This window comes from Sinohyriopsis cumingii, chromosome 17 (genome assembly GCF_028554795.1).
Source record: "Sinohyriopsis cumingii isolate HCF-2022 chromosome 17, ASM2855479v2, whole genome shotgun sequence".
NCBI lineage: Eukaryota > Metazoa > Mollusca > Bivalvia > Unionida > Unionidae > Sinohyriopsis > Sinohyriopsis cumingii.
In genome coordinates this window covers 13,392,572-13,411,324 of record NC_142977.1, presented here as the reverse complement: position 1 = coordinate 13,411,324, position 18,753 = coordinate 13,392,572, and the positions used below count along the sequence as shown (strand labels likewise).

General features: G+C 35.4%; 1 protein-coding gene across 3 annotated transcripts in view; it reads left to right on the top strand.

Moving 5' to 3' along the window:
• Positions 1-18,753, top strand: part of LOC149777776 (multiple epidermal growth factor-like domains protein 8) — a 151,497-nt gene that overhangs the window by 75,080 nt on the left and 57,664 nt on the right. For all 3 annotated transcript variants that reach the window (XM_089938810.1, XM_089938812.1, XM_089938811.1), the window contains exons 13-18: positions 43-269; positions 4,487-4,628; positions 9,257-9,479; positions 9,985-10,159; positions 10,860-10,999; positions 13,729-14,009. In XM_089938810.1, coding sequence (XP_089794936.1) covers positions 43-269; positions 4,487-4,628; positions 9,257-9,479; positions 9,985-10,159; positions 10,860-10,999; positions 13,729-14,009 — 1,188 coding nt within the window. The remainder of the gene's footprint in view (positions 1-42; positions 270-4,486; positions 4,629-9,256; positions 9,480-9,984; positions 10,160-10,859; positions 11,000-13,728; positions 14,010-18,753) is intronic.

Sequence of the window (18,753 nt, the reverse complement as noted above, 5' to 3'; positions counted from 1 at the left end):
TTACAGAACAGTTATTCAACTTTGTTTAATAAAAAATTTCAGATGCTTTCACGAGTGTGAACATGGAAGATGTTCAGGCCCTCCTGATTACCAGTGTATATGCGACTTGGGATGGACATCTGAGAACTGTTCTATGAACTGTGGCTGTAACAATCACAGCACATGTTTAACTGGAGTTGGTATCTGTGATGAATGTCAAAATGGCACCACAGGAGAGTTCTGTGACTCTTGTCTCTTGGCTTACTATGGTGATCCAGCTTTTAAGGAGGGTGAGTTTATATATTGATTAATTAGTTGATCCATTGGTGGTGTGATTGCTTTAAAAGGTAACAAAGAAATTAATGGAGTAATTTTATGTGGGCAGTACAGTTACATCAGTCTTTTACAAAGGAAGTAATAATTTTATGTGGGCAGTACAGTTACCTCAGTCTTTTACACAGGAACTGGTAATTTTATGTAGGCAGTACAGTTACATCAGTCTTTTACACAGGAAGTGGTAATTTTATGTAGGCATTACAGTTACATCAGTCTTTTACACAGGAAGTGGTAATTTTATGTGGGCAGTATCGTTACATCAGTCTTGTACACAGGAAGTGGTAATTTTATGTAGGCAGTACAGTTACATCAGTCTTTTACACAGGAAGTGGTAATTTTATGTAGGCAGTACAGTTACATCAGTCTTTTACACAGTAAGTGGTAATTTTATGTGGGCAGTACAGTTACATGTCTTTTACACAGGAACTGGTAATTTTATGTGGGCAGTATCGTTACATTGGTCATTTATTTAGGATTTTCAGAGTCCCTGTAGTTTACCACTAAGTGTAACACTTAAAAAGGTTATTTTACTACTACATACAATTTTATGCTAAAATGTGAAAGTAAAGATTTTCAAAAACATGATATAGATTCTATCCACAGTAACAAAGTCTATCTTTGGAATAGGTGATATGGACTATATCCTTAACAATATTATAGAGTAAATGAAAAGAAAAACTCATTAAAACTTTTTATTTTAAATTTTAATTATAATGATGGCTATTTTTTTGATGATTATCCTTTTGGATGATTATCCTATTGGTTTTAAGTCTGTCAGTTATTTAGGTTTACACCCTTATGTATTGCCTTGTAGATAGGGCACCTAGGCTTTGCAACTTAATGTATTGCCTTGTAAATAGGGCATCTAGGCTTTGGTAACTTAATATATTACCTTGTAGATAGGGCAACTAGGCTTTGGTAACTTAATATTTTGCCTTGTAGGTAGGGCACCTAGGCTTTGGTAGCTTAATATATTGCTTTGTAGATAGGGCACCTAGGCTTTGGTAACTTAATGTGTTGCCTTGTAGATAGGGCATCTAGGCTTTGGTAACTTAATATACTGTCTTGTAGATAGGGCAACTAGGCTTTGGTAACTTAATGTATTGCCTTGTAGACAGGGCACCTAAGCTTTGGAAAGTTAATGTTTGCCTTGTAGATAGGGCACCTTAGCTTTGGTAACTTAATATGTTGCCTTGTAGATAGGGCACTAGGCTTTGGTAACTTAATGTGTTGCCTTGTAGATAGGGCCCCTAGGCTTTGGTAACTTAATGTGTTGCCTTGTAGGTAGGGTACCTAGGCTTTGGTAACTTAATGTGTTGCCTTGTAGGTAGGGCACCTAGGCTTTGGTAACTTAATGTGTTGCCTTGTAGGTAGGGCACCTAGGCTTTGGTAACTTAATGTGTTGCCTTGTACACAGGGCAACTAGGCTTTGGGAACTTAATGTGTTGCCTTGTAGATAGGGCACCGAGGCTTTGGTAACTTAATGTATTGCCTTGTAGGTAGGGCATCTAGGCCTTGGTAATTTAATGTGTTGCCTTGTAGATAGGGCACTGAGGCTTTGGTAACTTAATGTGTTGCCTTGTAGATAGGGCACCTAGGCTTTGGTAACTTAATGTCTTGCCTTGTAGATAGCACCTAGGCTTTGGTAACTTAATGTCTTGCCTTGTAGATAGCACCTAGGTTTTGGTAACTTAATGTCTTGCCTTGTAGATAGGGCATCTACGCTTTGGTAACTTAATGTATTGCCTTGTAGACAGGGCACCTAAGCTTTGGAAAGTTAATTTGTTGCCTTGTAGATAGGGCACCTAGGCTTTGGTAAGTTAATGTATTGCCTTGTAGATAGCAAATAGGCTTTGGTAACTTAATGTATTGCATCACAGATAGCACATAGACTGGTGTAAATTCGGCATTCTTCAGGCTGCGTCAAAAGCAAGCATGAAAACAATAAGTGAATACATGTAGTGACTGCATCTCAGTACAGCACTGATATTTGCTGGTCTAAGTGACCATGACTGTTAATCTGGACTTAGTGACTTATTCCTGGGACTTTAGTGGAGGACACTAGTCACTTGTTTGAGTGTAAGAGCCGTGCACATGAACATGAAGGCCAGTAAATATTGCTACCACTCAAGGGTGTGATAGGTATTCATTTTAGTGTGTGATATTAAACAGATTAAAATGAAGAATACTGTTCATTAATAAACTACGTTACATTTATTGTTTACAAGAACACAGCTGGAAATAAGTTTTCCTACTTTACAAATTATTTGCAGCTCAATAGCTGATGATCTGATTTGTTCAAAGTTGGCTTCACTTATTATCTCAGCTTACAAGACCATGTGAGCTTGGTATGGCCCTACATTCATGCCATCAGTTGCTATCTCACCTTATAAGACCTAGCAAGTTTGTTATGGCCCTGCATTCATGGCTTCAGTTTTTATCTCACCTTATAAGACCCAGCAATTTTGGTATGGCCCTGCATTCATGCCTATAGTTCTTTTCTTACCTTTAAAGATGAAGCGAGTTTGTTATGGCCATGCATTCATTCCATCAATTCTTATCACACTTTACAAGACAATGTGAGCTTGGTATGGCCCTGCATTCATTCCATCAGTTGTTATCACACTTCACAAGACCACGTGAACTTGGTATGGCCCTGCATTCATTCCATCAATTCTTATCACACTTTACAAGACCATGTGAGCTTGGTATGGCCCTGCATTCATTCCATCAGTTGTTATCACACTTTACAAGACCATGTGAGTTTGGTATGGCCCTGCATTCATGCATATTAATGACGTAAACTTGCATCAGACTGGCTGAGCTTGTTACGTGATTGGCAGAGCTTCATGGCACTTAAACGCATTTATTTCTGACCCAATTTTAATAAAACTTTAAGTTGTTAAATAGACTAACACTGTCAAATTGCTAGATGATTTTTATTACAAGTGAGACCTGTGTGTTCTTATTGGGTGATATTGCATCTGATATGGGTGTATTTTTGTCACTCTAGAGGCTGCATTTTGTTACAGTTTTATTTTTTATTAACTTTCTTGATTACACGTAAAATGTATGCATGCTGTTGATGCATTAGTTGCCTGAGGTTGTCATCAATCACGTAATTTTATTTCTGATGAGACTTTGATTAAACTTGTTAAATAGTCTTCTATTATCAAGATGTTGGACAAATTTGATTATGAGCAGGATTTATGGATATTAATGAGATAATCTTGTATCTAATTGGCTTGATATTACTCCATATTAATGAGATAATCTTGTATCTAATTGGCTTGATATTGCTCCATATTAATGAGATAATCTTATATCTAATTGGCTTGATATTACTCCAGGGACTGAATTCCATATGGTATTTGCTTCATGTTAAGCCGAGTTATCATTGTTGATGATGGGTTTTGTAATAATTGTGATCTGAGTGTATATTAATGGCATACTTTACTTCTGATTAGCTCAGCTTGTTACCTTTCTAGATCAAGAGACTTTACTTCTTATCCAGTCTCTATTCAACTCTGTAAATGGGATGACTTTGATTATGAATGAGAGACTGCATGCAGATTATAGCATTATCTTCAGAAAAATTAACCAGGATATAGTAAAATACATAAAATCCACATGATATAACATTTTTGGGAGATAGTTGACATATGATGTGTTCCTACAATACTGCATATGCCTTCTTAGTGAAATGGTCAACTGTTAAGTCATATATTCTGGCGAGTGATATCAAGCCCACTTAAGCCTCTTGTATTTACCAAATTTGCTGTCTAATTAGGTACCCATTGGATATTTAGTTATTATTATTGTTTGGATTGCTATTCTGCATGTTTGAATTTCATGTTCCTTGAGACTTTAATGAATGTCAATTTAGCCAATCACAGTGTTGATAATACTATATTATTGCATTTGAGGGCACCAGTTCACAACATGAAGGCATTCAATAATGACATAAGGGCATTTGTTAATGACACGAGGGCACAAGCTTATGACATGATCGTACCAATTCATATGCTTCCTGTTCTTCAAGGAGCAAGAAAAATTTTACCACAAATCAGTTTAATAAGTTATGTGTGTTATAGAAGTGTATCAGAATTATTTAATTTAAAAATGAGTCGGTTCTGAAAATTGTATCATTTTATTTTGACATCAATTACAGGTTGCTATAAGTGTGAGTGTAATGGACATGGGGATCCCCAAAGAGGTATTTGTCACAGTGGAAAAGGAGAATGCTTCTGTATTAATAACACCACCGGTTTCTATTGTCAGGAGTGTATGGATGGTTTCTATGGTGACTCAAGGTAAACATGGTCAATTTAATTTTGATTTCAAACTCCTTTCTTTCTTATCATGTTTTGTTACATAATTCTTGTTGCATACTTTGAAATAATTTCAATTTTTGTTGGGGGGGGAGAATAATTTTTTTCAATAGTTTGTATATATATATATCTCAGACTCTATTTCTTTTGGCAGATAATTTGGTTTCTCCTTCAAATATGTTTCCCAATCACATTTTGTTAGGATATTAGCCTGCTACCACGTGACTCCAGCCCTCCTAAAAGACAAAAGTCATCTTTTTCTATCTCATAAAGACAAAGGACAATAACTCTTGCCCATTACCTCCCCTTGCCACCATTTGGTGTCTGTAGTTTTTTTCTAGCTCTGCTGCTATACTGATAACATTATTCATTTTACTTCTGACAATCGATGCCATCTTAGAGTTAAAATCAGACCATCCAAGTTTATTTTGGGATTTATTGTTTTGGACAATCATTCTTCTATAGGTTTTATACATTATCTTCAAAGTTTCTGCCAGTCTGCGTGGGTGCGAGTCTCGGATTCAGCCAATGTGGGTATGTGAGAAAACTTGCCTATAGCTTCTCGTGGGTCGGTGGTTCTTTCCGGGGTTTTCCCGGGTTCTTCCTCCACCATTAATACTGGCCGCCACGTATAGCCTATTGTGTGCTGAAAAATGGCATTAAACCCTACAACACCAACAACATTATCTTCAAAATTTCTGCCAATTTGAGTTACTTTGTCAACTCATTGGACTTAGTCTGTTTAAGACCACATTACACCATGCTATCATTGACCTCATTTTGTCATTTATCTTTGTGTGACACTATTTTCACTCGTTAATGGAGATGGTATTTACGAGTTAGTAACATACTGAATCGCTAATTTATGCTTTGTTTTCTCTTTTCTTGTGTCTTTTCAGTAGAATGTCAGCTGAATGCATGAATTGAATAAGCTCAAAACATAGTCTAGAAGGCATAAAAATTTGACACTGACTATTTTTGCTAACTCCATTTGTAATGGGTATGGTATTAGCGAGTTCATAACATGCAGCATGTGCAATATGTGGACAGAGGAAGTCTGGGTTACAGTATTAGCAACTTAGTAACATGCTGAATTGCTAATTTATGCTTTGTTTTCTCCTCTTGTGTCGCTTTAGTAGAAATGTCAACTAAATGCATGAAATGCAAGTTCAATGCAACAATCTAAAAGACATCAAAAGGGAAGGAAAGATGGAGCAAGTTGAGGAAAGATAATGTTGACATTCTCAGGATTCATCTAAAGCCAACTTCCATTGTGAGTCTTGTGGGTGAAGCTGGGTCCACCCCATAACCTAAGCTCATCACTTGCAATCCTGACTTATTGGGGGAGTTTCCCCCCAGTTTTAGGCAACCCACTGTGTGTAAGTCTCACATGTCTGAGCATGGCCTTCTGACCTTTGCATATTGGATCCATTGGATCAGTTTCATAATACACCCCCGACCTTCCAGCCATCCAGCATGGCGGTCTTTTTTTTTGATAAGTGGTCAACCAACTAAGATTTACAGGGATGTAAGTGTCAGATCCATCCATTTTGCCCTACCATCGATGACATAACCATAAAATGATGGAGATTTCAATGAGAAATTTGCCTGTCCATACAGGCCCTTGGGAGTGGCCAGTACAGAGGTTAGCCATCCAACCATCCTAGCATGATTAAATGGTCCAACCAACTAGGATTTATGGGGATGTTAGTAACAGATCCATCTGTTTAGCTGTACACTCGGCAACGTAACCTTACAAAGATGAAAATTTCAGTGAAAAATCTGTCTGTCCTGCACAGCCCTTGGAGCTGCTCGTCCATGTGATAGCCAAAACAACTATACTGCCAGCATTCAGGCTGACCATATGCCAGGCAAACCAGCTGGCTGTTCCATCAGTGCTAGACTTCTTTATGTCCACTGCTTATTCAGAAAGGAGAATTAGTGAAATTTTCAAAGAGGATGGATTTGAGTTATCAGTGCCAACTGGTATGGCTTATCCAGAGCTGCATTTGGAGGCAAGTAAGGACTCAACACACAGTCAGTGTGACAACGTTCCTACAAATCAATCATACTCAGATCCAAATATCTTCAAGTTCACAGTTGAGGAAATATGTTGGGTGTTGGCAACTTTAGAATGCCCTCCACCCCCTACCACTACTCAAGGCTATAAACAGGGTTAGCAGTGGAGCTCAAAAACCTCAATAAACCTAAAATTTCATTTTGAACTTAAAAATGGAATGAGACCTTAGTAAAAAAGATAAAACTTTAAAAAATTGAAAACATGATGAATTTGTCTACCTGACCTCACAAAAATGCATTTTTGCACACATTTTTTGTGTTATGCATTTGTGAAAGCATGCATATTATTCAAGTTACAGACATCCAGTAATTATATGCAATCATTCATTTGATAGACTCATCATGGCACATTCTTGTCAGCATTTTTAGAAAGTAACAGTGTACCCTTTGTAAAGATATTTTTGAAAATTTCATCTGATGTGCCTTGGAAGAAATTTTGTTTTGAACTAAGTTAAACTGGAAGATGCAGTGCCAACATGGGTTTGCCACGGTTTTATTCAAGGTTCCTTCTTATTCAGAAGGCGAAATGCAAGTTGAGACCAATCTCTGACCTGAGCCACCTCAACCAATTCATTTCATCATCAAACTTCAAGATGGAGATCTTGAGATCAATCCATCTCTGCATCTGATGGGACAAGGATGCTGTCAGTCTCGATCTGACTGACATATTTTCACTGTCCACTCCGCTTCACAAAATTCTGATTTGCTTATGATCACACAATTTGTCAGATTAGAGTCCTACCCTTTGGCTTCAACATCAGCCCTTGGATTTTTACTGAGGTTATGGATTGCGTGATCACCCTGTTCTGATCAACTTCATCTTCAACTGTGGCGGTTGACCTAGATGACATCCTCCAGAAACAAATGGTAAGTTCTATTCTACTCCAAGGCACAAACAATCTTTCACGTTTGGGTCATTTAGTCTTTCTAGTGAACTGGAAAAGTCCAACCTCCATCCATCCCAGTGTTTTGTCCATCTGGGTTTATTGCCAACCTGGGCAATTTTAAATGCCTCAGTCCTTCTGACTCTACATGAGAAAACATGGGTACTAATTGCCAATAATGGCTAATGCTCCCGGATATCTGACAGATTCAGGCATCATGGGAGAAGAGATATTGATTGTGATAAACACCTATTAGACCTACTAGCCAATTTTCATTTGAATAGGCCAAATTCCCTCATCCTGTTTCCAAACTGGAATCTGTTCTGGATCTTATTGTGGCTCAGTTCAGAAAAATTCGAGCAGTTAGTCTGGACCTCGTTGAAGCTGTTACCATACTAACCTGTTTATTGATAGCTTTAGGTTCGGTATGCGGTGTGAGCCACTTGCATGCCTTTCCAGTTGACTCAAACTATCTTCAGTTCTGATTGGATGGTTCGGTGTTCAGTGCTGTGTTTCTTTAAGTGGGAGAGTGAGTTATCATTCACGTAAGGAATCCAATCTTTCTTCCCTAGAAGGATACCTGAGGTATAGATAGGATGCTCAGCATTCCTTCCTCCTATTAACCATTCTCCTAACGTTAATGTGATCAGGAACATATTTGAAGGAGGAAGCAAATTTTTTAATAAATTACGTTTCTCTGAGAATACTTGCCCTATCACATTACTTAAAAACACTCCCAACCACCCCAGCATGTGAGCTTCCTTGTTGGTATATCACTCAGCATAAAAACTAGTGATACCTAGCGAGGAGGTGTAGTGGGCAAGAGTTATTGACCTTTGTATGAGGTAGAAAGGATGAATTTTCATTTAGTACAAGTGGATTTAGGAGGTAGCAGGCTTATGTCACAAATATTAATGTGACGAGAGAAGTATTCTCTGTGAAATATAATTTACCTCACTTTAGCTTTCATCTAACTTGAACATATACAGTAAACAGTAATATCAATAACTATTTTTAACTTTGTACACCTGCTTCCCACCATTTTCACCAACTTTCATCCTATTGTGGCGTAAAGAAAGTAATTTCACCTGAATATTAAAATCCAGTGTAGATCCTGACTAATCAGTGCTAAGCTGAATTGAATGAGGTTAACATTTTGCCAAGCAAGATTTACTAATATTTGACGGGGGTATTTCAAAATAAAAATTCTGTGGGTGCCAGATGGCCACAATTAATATAACAGAAACATGCCTTTATTTAAAACTCTACCAACTACTGGGACAATTTTCAGTACAGAATCTTGTGCTCTGGGTGTTTGACAAAACTGCATTTTATATGCAGTCTGTAGTCAGATTGTGTTGAAAGCAAATGCTAAGGCACAACTGGAGATAAATGGAATTTAAAAAATGCAAATCGGTCTCATTTTTATTACAAGGTATATCATTTTTAATGAGTTTTTATCAGTGCATAAGGAGAACCCACATATTTTCAGATATTTTATATATGCTTCAGTCTCATGCCTGAAAAGGAGATGGTTTATCCAAGAAGGTAACTCTAACATCATTTCACCTATCATAATATTTCCCCATTATTGCTTTGAAAAGAATGTTGTATGTCAGTGTCACTTGACTCTAATTTCACTTTCAGGAATGGAGGCAAATGTTACCGTAATTGTGATGATAGAGTTGTGCTGAATGATGTTTCTAATGGTGCTCTTGGGACCTTCAAAGGCTCTGGAGTGATGAGCTGGCGATCTCATTGCTTGTGGATTCTGACAGTATTTAAAGACTTCACTCTGGAATCTTCATTAGATGTAAACAATAAACATATCTCCTTGGAGATGGAGTCAATTATGACTGAATGTGGACGGGTAAGCAATAATGGCTAATAAAAAAGACATGAAATGTTTTTCTCATCCAAGTCCATTTATCAGGCGGGTTGAGTATTGTTAAAGATGGGGGTGCCAAATCAACTGTAACAAACTTCGTATTTAAAAATCTGTTTGAGACAGACTGTCAGAATAATAGAAACAAGTTTCCCGCATGTTGTGTTAAGACTTTAGCAGACCTAGTGCAGCCTTTTATTTTGAAAGTTTTTTTTGTTTTTGTCATTGTGCTTGTTCTTTTTCATTTCTCAGGGTTGAGGTAAAAATTCTATCTAGTCTTTTAGGATTTTATATTGAAATAGCTGTTGTGTCGATTTCATGCTTTGCATACAGTTTTAGAAATGACATGAAATATTATCAGAACCTTACAGTGTTTTTTCTGGGCTAGGTGTAGTTATGTCAGTGTTCAAATTTTTTCTAGAGTGAGTTTTCGTATATTTCATGATTGTGTTTATAGGTGTTTATATGTATCAAGATTATGTTATTTCAGGATTATATATATGTGTATGATGGAATCCCAGAATTCATCAGTGGCTATGATGATGCCGATGAGAAAGGAACACTGCTTGGGGCATTCTGTGGCGGCAGGAAAGAGAACATTCCTGTTGTCACAGCCATCACAGGAAAAATGACCATCTACTTCTCAGCTGATATTAGCGGAAATGGTAATTTTATAGTTAAAAGCTATGGAGAAAAAACATTTTCTTAAAAGTATTGCATAAATCTGGAAGTAACATAGATTATAATGTTTTGTCCACAAAATTATATATCTTTTGTTTCTTAATGTAACAGTTTGGAAACAATGCATGTACATTTTCTTTGCGTCAGCTTTGATATAATTATATCCAATATATTGTACCCCTAATGGGTTCCAATAAAGTTCAGTCAAAACTGTAGAAACCAGCTTTGGGACCCAGCAAAAATTTGTCAGCAAAAAATACAATTCTAGGTGCATCTAACTTAGAAATTTAAAAACAATATGAGATCTCTTATCATAAGTGTACATTATGTGCTGTTTACATTTGCAGTCTACCTTTGCAGTTTTCCTGCCCTTGCTATGTACATTGATTAATTTGAAACAGCTCTCTCAAGTTTTATAATTCACTTTTAATATTCACATTTTTTACACTCTAGTCAGTTATAACTTTTACTACTCCCATTTTTACACACTCTAGTCAGTTATAACTTTTACTACTCCCATCTTTACACACTCTAGTCAGTTATAACTTTTAATATTCCCATCTTTACACACTCTAGTCAGTTATAACTTTTACTGCTCCCATCTTTACACACTCTAGTCAGTTATAACTTTTAATATTCCTGTCTTTACACACTTTAGCCAGTTATAACTTTCTGCATTTCAAGTATCTGTGACAAAAGGTTTCAGTGCTACATACCATGTGGATGTATGTGATATGGACTCTGTCAGGTGTGCGTGCATGGAGGGATATGAGCTGCCAGACTGCATCCAGAAAACTTGTCCTCAAAACTGTACTTATCAACAGGTAAGAGAGCTAGTCAACAAAACTGTACTTGTCAGTAGGTAAGAAAGCTAGTCAACAAAACTGTAATTGTCAACAGGTAAGAGAGTTAGTCAACAAAACTGTACTTGTCAACATGTAAGAGAGTTAGTCCACAAAACTGTACTTGTCAACATGTAAGAGAGTTAGTCCACAAAACTGTACTTGTCAGTAGGTAAGAGAGCTAGTCAACAAAACTGTACTTGTCAACATGTAAGAGAGTTAGTCCACAAAACTGTACTTGTCAACATGTAAGAGAGTTAGTCCACAAAACTGTACTTGTCAGTAGGTAAGAGAGCTAGTCAACAAAACTGTACTTGTCAGTAGGTAAGAAAGCTAGTCAACAAAACTGTACTTGTCAACAGGTAAGAGAGTTAGTCAACAAAACTGTACTTTTCGAAAGGTAAGAGACTTATTCAACAAAATTATACTTGTCAGCTGGTAAGAGAGATAGTCAACAAAACTGTACTTTTCAAAAGGTAAGAGACTTATTCAACAAAACTACTTGTCAGCAGGTAAGAGAGATAGTCAACAAAACTGTACTTGTCAACAGGTAAGAGAGCTAGTCAACAAAACTATTTGTCAGCATGTAAGAGAGCTAGTCAACAAAACTACTTTTCAACAGGTAAGAGAGCTAGTCAACAAAACTGTACTTGTCAACAGGTCGGAGAGTAAGTCATTAAAACTATTTGTCAGCAGGTAAGATAGTAAGTCATTAAAACTACTTGTCAACAGGTAAGAGAGCTAGTCAACAAAACTGTACTTGTCAACAGGTAAGAGAGTAATTCATTAAAGCTATACTTGTCAACAGGTAAGAGAGTAAGTCATTAAACTGTACTTGTCAACAGGTAAGAGAGTTAGTCAACAAAAATGTACTTGTCAACAGGTAAGAGAGCTAGTCAAGAAAACTACTTTCAGCCGGTAAGAGAGCCAGTCAACAAAACTGTACTTGTCAACAGGTAAGATAGTAAGTCATTAAAACTATTCATTAACATGTAAGAGAGTAAGTCATTGAAACTACTTGTCAACAGGTAAGAGAGCTTGTCAACAAAACTGTACTTGTCAGCAGGTAAATTTATTTCATTGTTACCTTTTTATGATAAGGGATTACTTCCTCTTGTTTGAGTTTCTCCTTAAAATATGATCACATTACAATTAGGCGATATAAACATGCTACCACCCGAATTCAGCCCTCCAAATAGATGACCAATATCTTTTTCATCTATATCCATTATGGACATGGGCAACAACCTTTGCCCATTACCTCCCTTTCACTTTGCAGCGTCCTAAGTTTTAAGCTGTTGCATTTGTTCAGCCACCATTTTTAGAGACCTAAACCAAAATCCATTCAATATTTTCCTGAATTTCAACCATCAATTATCAAATTTGGATAATTTATATATAGTAACCTATCTACCAAAGGAATGTTTTCATTTTTTACCAATTTTATTTGAATTTGTCATATTTACAAATTTTACCATTTTTGGACTGTGTACTTCAACCGAGTGTCATTGTTGCTTATTGTGCTCCACATTAATCATGCTCTCTACATGTTCTAGTGCACTCTTTTGGTAACAGGTGTGTTTTGGTAATGTACACACAAATTTGGGAATGTCCTGACATGACAGTTATAACTTAGAATATTATGTTGACACAGGTGTACTTAAGATAATATGTGTATTTTTAGACTTTCTGCCACTGATAGTAAAATAAGTCAGTGGCTTATTTCATTGCCAGGATTTTAGCTGAATCAGTCACATTAACCTACATTGTTTTTTTTTAAATTTTGTTTTTGTTTTACATAAGATACATATTGTGGTAAAACAGAAAAATTAGTCCACAGGATCAAAGATGAGTTACTTTAACCTACATGTATGCAAATATTTTACTGTTTTCTTATGTTCTTTTCTCAAACTGTTGTTTATTCTTCCTCCATTATGCATATTGAGGTTTAGATTTCAAATACAAGATATTTTAGAATAATGATGAAATCATTCATGCAGATATTGTAATTTTACTATTTTTCATGAAGTACAAAGTGTTTTGGGTTTGCTGGATGCATTAAACAATGAATATAAATGCACGATGAACAAAGATCCTTGTGTGGAAACAATGATCCTTGTGTGGAAATGATAACCTTTGTGTGGAAACAATGATCTTTGTGTGGAAATGATAATCTTTGTGTGGAAACAATGATCCTTGTGTGGAAATGATAATCCGTGTGTGGAAACAATGATCCTTGTGGAAATGATAATCCTTGTGTGGAAATGATAATCTTTGTGTGGAAACAATGATCCTTGTGTGGAAACAATGATCTCTGTGTGGAAAAAATGAAACCTACTTTGCAATCAGTGAATGTTAAGTAATGACAGTTTGTAATTTGTCTCCGTAATTACAAAAATTCATATCCCTGAAAAAGTGGCAATGAATCATGACCTTAGTACGTGACTATTTCCAAAACTTATTACAAAAATGTTAATATTAGTTTTGTTCACAAGTATCTTGCTGACATTTATTTTCAATAATGATTCTATTTTGTTTCTCCTTAACTGGCTGATTACCATCTTTGTGTATTTGACATGTACTTCGTTAATTTGATCAGTAAGCAGTAAAAATAAAACGGGAAATATATTTTGGCATGAGCATTATTTTACAGACAAAGGATTTATATGCAGTAGTATTTTCTTAACTTGAAAATGATCCTTCTTTTGCAGGCATTCGACTCTTGTAACTGCAAGACAGACTTTGGTGGAGAACCCTTGCATGTAAATGTCTTTCCCTGGAACTTAAACCATGGATCCTCCCGCTGGGAGGGGCATAGGAACCAGCCGATAGGCAGATATGGTCATACCCTAACAAGTTGTGGTGATTCTTTATACTTGTTTGGAGGATACTCGTTTGAATTGGGTCTCATGGATGACATTTGGCGGTTTGACCCGCAGCAGATGCAGTGGCATGAAATGATTCCAATAGGAGAAGACTTGCCTGTGGCAAGGTAGGAGGAAATAACCATTTTTGCTGTGGCTGAAAATTAAAATTAAAATGTATCAAGGCAGCAAAATTGTGGTATTATAATGTTAATGCTCTACTTCAGGCATGTGCAACTTTCTCTGGGGCGCATAAGCCATTTTAAAATTCACACTTTATGATATAAATAAGCCATTTTAAAATTCACACTTTATGATATAAATAAGCCATTTTAAAATTCACACTTTATGATATAAATAAGCCATTTTAAAATTCACACTTTATGATATAAATAAGCCATTTTAAAATTCACACTTTATGATATAAATAAGCCATTTTAAAATTCACACTTTATGATATAAATAAGCCATTTTAAAATTCACACTTTATGATATAAATAAGCCATTTTAAAATTCACACTTTATGATATAAATAAGCCATTTTAAAATTCACACTTTATGATATAAATAAGCCATTTTAAAATTCACACTTTATGATATAAATTAGCCATTTTAAAATTCACACTTTATGATATAAATAAGCCATTTTAAAATTCACACTTTATGATATAAATAAGCCATTTTAAAATTCACACTTTATGATATAAATTAGCCATTTTAAAATTCACACTTTATGATATAAATTAGCCATTTTAAAATTCACACTTTATGATATAAATAAGCCATTTTAAAATTCACACTTTATGATATAAATTAGCCATTTTAAAATTCACACTTTATGATATAAATTAGCCATTTTAAAATTCACACTTTATGATATAAATTAGCCATTTTAAAATTCACACTTTATGATATAAATAAGCCATTTTAAAATTCACACTTTATGATATAAATAAGCCATTTTAAAATTCACACTTTATGATATAAATAAGCAAGTAAAATGAGGTCATGGACACACCAGCTCTTGGTTGTACATATCTGTTATAAAACATAATTCATAATGTTATGACTCTAGGTCTTAACACATTAACCCCTGGCGACGAGTATACTCGTCGTACTTTACACCCCTGATCTCCCGCGAGCCTCGCTAAAGTGGCTGAGTTTGCATAGCTTGTCTCCCGAGCGCCGAGTTTAAGAGGCAGTATTTAGCAAGGCCTTTCTCCCGCACGACGAGTTAACTCGGCGCAAACCATTGGTCGATTTAAAGCCATTTCCTACTAATGCAGGCAGTTTAACCAATCAAATTTTAGCTTACATAGATAGAGCGTACATTGCTGAACAGCGGGAAATTTTTTTCACTTCGATATCAGTTGATTTAGTGAAAATATTTCGATTTCAAAATGATGCAAATTGATGAGAATCAGCCTCTAGGAGCAGACTTTTTCTTGACGGATTCTGATGGATAATTTTCTGGATTTTAATCACACGAGATTGATAGTGACATCGAAAAAGCTACTGAAAATAACAGCGGTAGTGACGAAAATGAGAATGTTGAAGAAGAAGAAGAAAATGAAAGTAGAGCTGATCGATGATCGTAAATGATAAAACACACATTGACAAGAGGCTATACCAACTTACCAAGGACCAGCAACGGATTTAGACCCTGATGCAAATGCATTTGATTTCGTGGAGCCTCTTTTTCTTTTGAATAATCGTTAAATAAATGTTTGGGAAATATACGTTGTTAACATGAGTGTTCATAGTTCAAGGTTTGTTAAGTGTTTTATTAGTTTTAAAAATTTCAGTGAGAATTCTTAGGAAGAAAGGTAAGTAAAGAGCAAATAAAATATGCCCATTTGTGTACAGTATTCACAGGATGTTTAGTTTACAAGAGACGACAAGTGGAATTTTTGTGTACATAAAATATAATTATTTCATGTGTTGATGGTGTTAATAATTCTTTGTGAATTCATAATGGATTTTATCGATTATTCACGGCAAGAGAAGCAAATTGGCAAGTACATCATTTGTTTTCACCATCATGCATTAGTTTTATTTCTGCATGTAGCATGAAATTTATACCATTATGTATGTAAGTTTATTGAGAACTGCCGTGCCAAATTTGAGCTGAATTAAATGAATGCAAATAAAATAATAACAATTTTATTGTAAGTAGCCCCTCTATAAAAATCTGCAATCCAATTGCTGTCAGCTAGTCTCAGGGATACAGGCACTGGAAAGGCTAACACTGCTCTAGGTGGTCTCTGCAAGTATGCTTCAGGGGACTGCCTAGCTGTTTGGCTCAGGGGTTAATGTGTTAAGCTGTGTAACAAAAAGAAGCAAAACTCATCAAGTTTAATCAGATCAACAGTAATTTATTTATCTAAGTTACAAAAATGAAAATTAAGAGACACTTAAAGTATCGTGAATTAAATCCCAAATAATTGTAAATTCCTATCACAAGTCCAAATGTATACAAATGTTCCAAATGAATTCCAATAGTCATGAGTGTCCTGATATACCAACAGGCTTGAATGCCCAGATGTACTAAATGTCTTGAATGTCTTGATGTAACACAATGATACAATCCAGAATGTCTTTGAATATTTTCAATAATTCCAAAGTAGCGTTTTAGTACATAGAGACAATTAGCAGTTTGTTAATTCCAATGAATAATTTAAATAAATAATTCCTCTCAGATCGAATCTTAACACGACAACAAACTCTGATTACAGATTCCCAAGGACTGGTAATGTAACAGGACTGAATAATTTGTTTGTCAGCTCCTGTGTATACATAAATTTACTTGACCTATGTCACAATATAGTGTTCTGGAATAACCATTTATCTTAATGGAAAATTATTGGGACTAGTCGTATTGCCAACAAGACTCACCTGAACTTCTAATCCTATCATTATATGTTTTTTATCTTATAGGTGTTGTCTAATGTTGTAAAGCGCTTAGAGCTTCTAAAGATTGGGCACTATACAAAGTCCTCATTATTATTATTATTATTAATATGTAAACATCTTGTTTAGTTAAAATCATGACAGAAATCAGGTAGGCATTAGCTCCATTCACAGTCATGATCAAAGTCAGGTACACAGTATAAATTTAATATATATAACAATAACTTATGCATGGAAAGATAATATGAATTAATTAACACAGAGAAGAAATTAGTATTATCCCCTCACAGTTGAAGTTGGGAGTGGGCATAGTGTGTTACCTATTCATGTGAAGTTCGGAAGGGATATAAAATTTTACCTATTCATGTGTTAATTTGTTTGTACAATATCCTGTCATTATTTGAATACCTCAAAATATTTCAGACACTATGACGATATGCCATAAATTAACTGCACAGGCTCTCTGTTACAGAAAATGGATGTCATCTCAGTAAATGTGTCATACTGAAAACATTCACTCACTGACATATCGTTTTCTCTGGGGATCTGATAAAAGGTGTCTTTGATCTTCAGCCTGTGCAAATTTGAGGAATTTTAAAAAATTTCATTGTCTTTACATACATGCCAACCAATACACATTTGGCATAATTATTATGCATTTTTTCACCGAATTATGTCTTATGCTTCAGGTTTCCCATCCTACCAGGAAATTGGAAAAAAGTCATGAGAAATGATAATTTTTTCCGGACCATGAAAAGTCCTTAAATTTCGCAAATATTGATGAAAGTTGGGAAAAACCTGGGAATTTACCGCCAGCACTTGATGCCTGAAACAATCACATAATTGAGTTGTAACTAAACTGATCCTGAGTTAATTTTATTGAGTTGTAACCAGAATATTCAGAGGGTGCAGTATGGATCATTTGGGTACTTGCAACAAACATATAAGCTGACTTAATCCAAGCACTCATTGGATTAGATTCGTTTAGTAGACTTTTATTTTCAAAGTCAACTCAATGTCCATATCTTTCCTTACATGTAAGGCATGAAAACCAGTCTAGCATCACAAGAGACCAACATGGTGGTGGCAAAGCATAGCCGCTTATGCTGTTAGATCGAGCGATACATGCATGAAATCAATATGAAAATTACCTATTTTCTCAGAAATTGTGACTATTATAATCATTCTGTCTTTAATCTGCTGAAAGACAAGATAAAACTACGGTGTTGATGAAATGTGACCTGGTACTCGCAATTTGCATTGCTAGTCACATGAGTACACAGATGTAACAACCCACATTTGCAAATGTTGAGGAGAAAAAAGAAAGAAAAATATCAAATGAAAGTCATATACTGGTTGTAATAAAAATAAAAAAATGAAAGAACACAACATTTATTCCAAGAAGAACTTCTGGAGTTTTGTTGTATCACATGACTACCAAGTTGACATGTGCTCTCTGCTTGATAAATCAGACTGGCCAGATTGCTGGTTATTACAAAAAGTATCAAACTTTCATTTAATATAATTCAATTTCATTCATAAATGACTTTCATTTAATATAATTGAATTTCAGCACAACAACATTAAAAAGGAGTTGTTGATATCACGTGACTATTGGACTTCCGATGTCATCATTTGAGATTTGTGAAATCATGTGACTAGTAATGCAAATAGCAAGTACAGGGTCAGGTTTCATCTATGCCGTAGTTTTGTCTTTCAGTGGATTAAAGACATAACGATTATAATACTTGCCATTTCTGAGAAAATAAACCATTTTCCTATCAATTTCATACAGTTATAAGTCGATATAACATACATTTAAATTTTCTAGGCCCACTGGAAAGTGACTATCATATGTCACTACCGCACGGTGGCAGCAAATTCCAAATTTTTGATAGGCAATTGCATGACCCCACACCCAAATGTCCAAATATGAAAAATGGGGTGGGAATATTTGGAGGA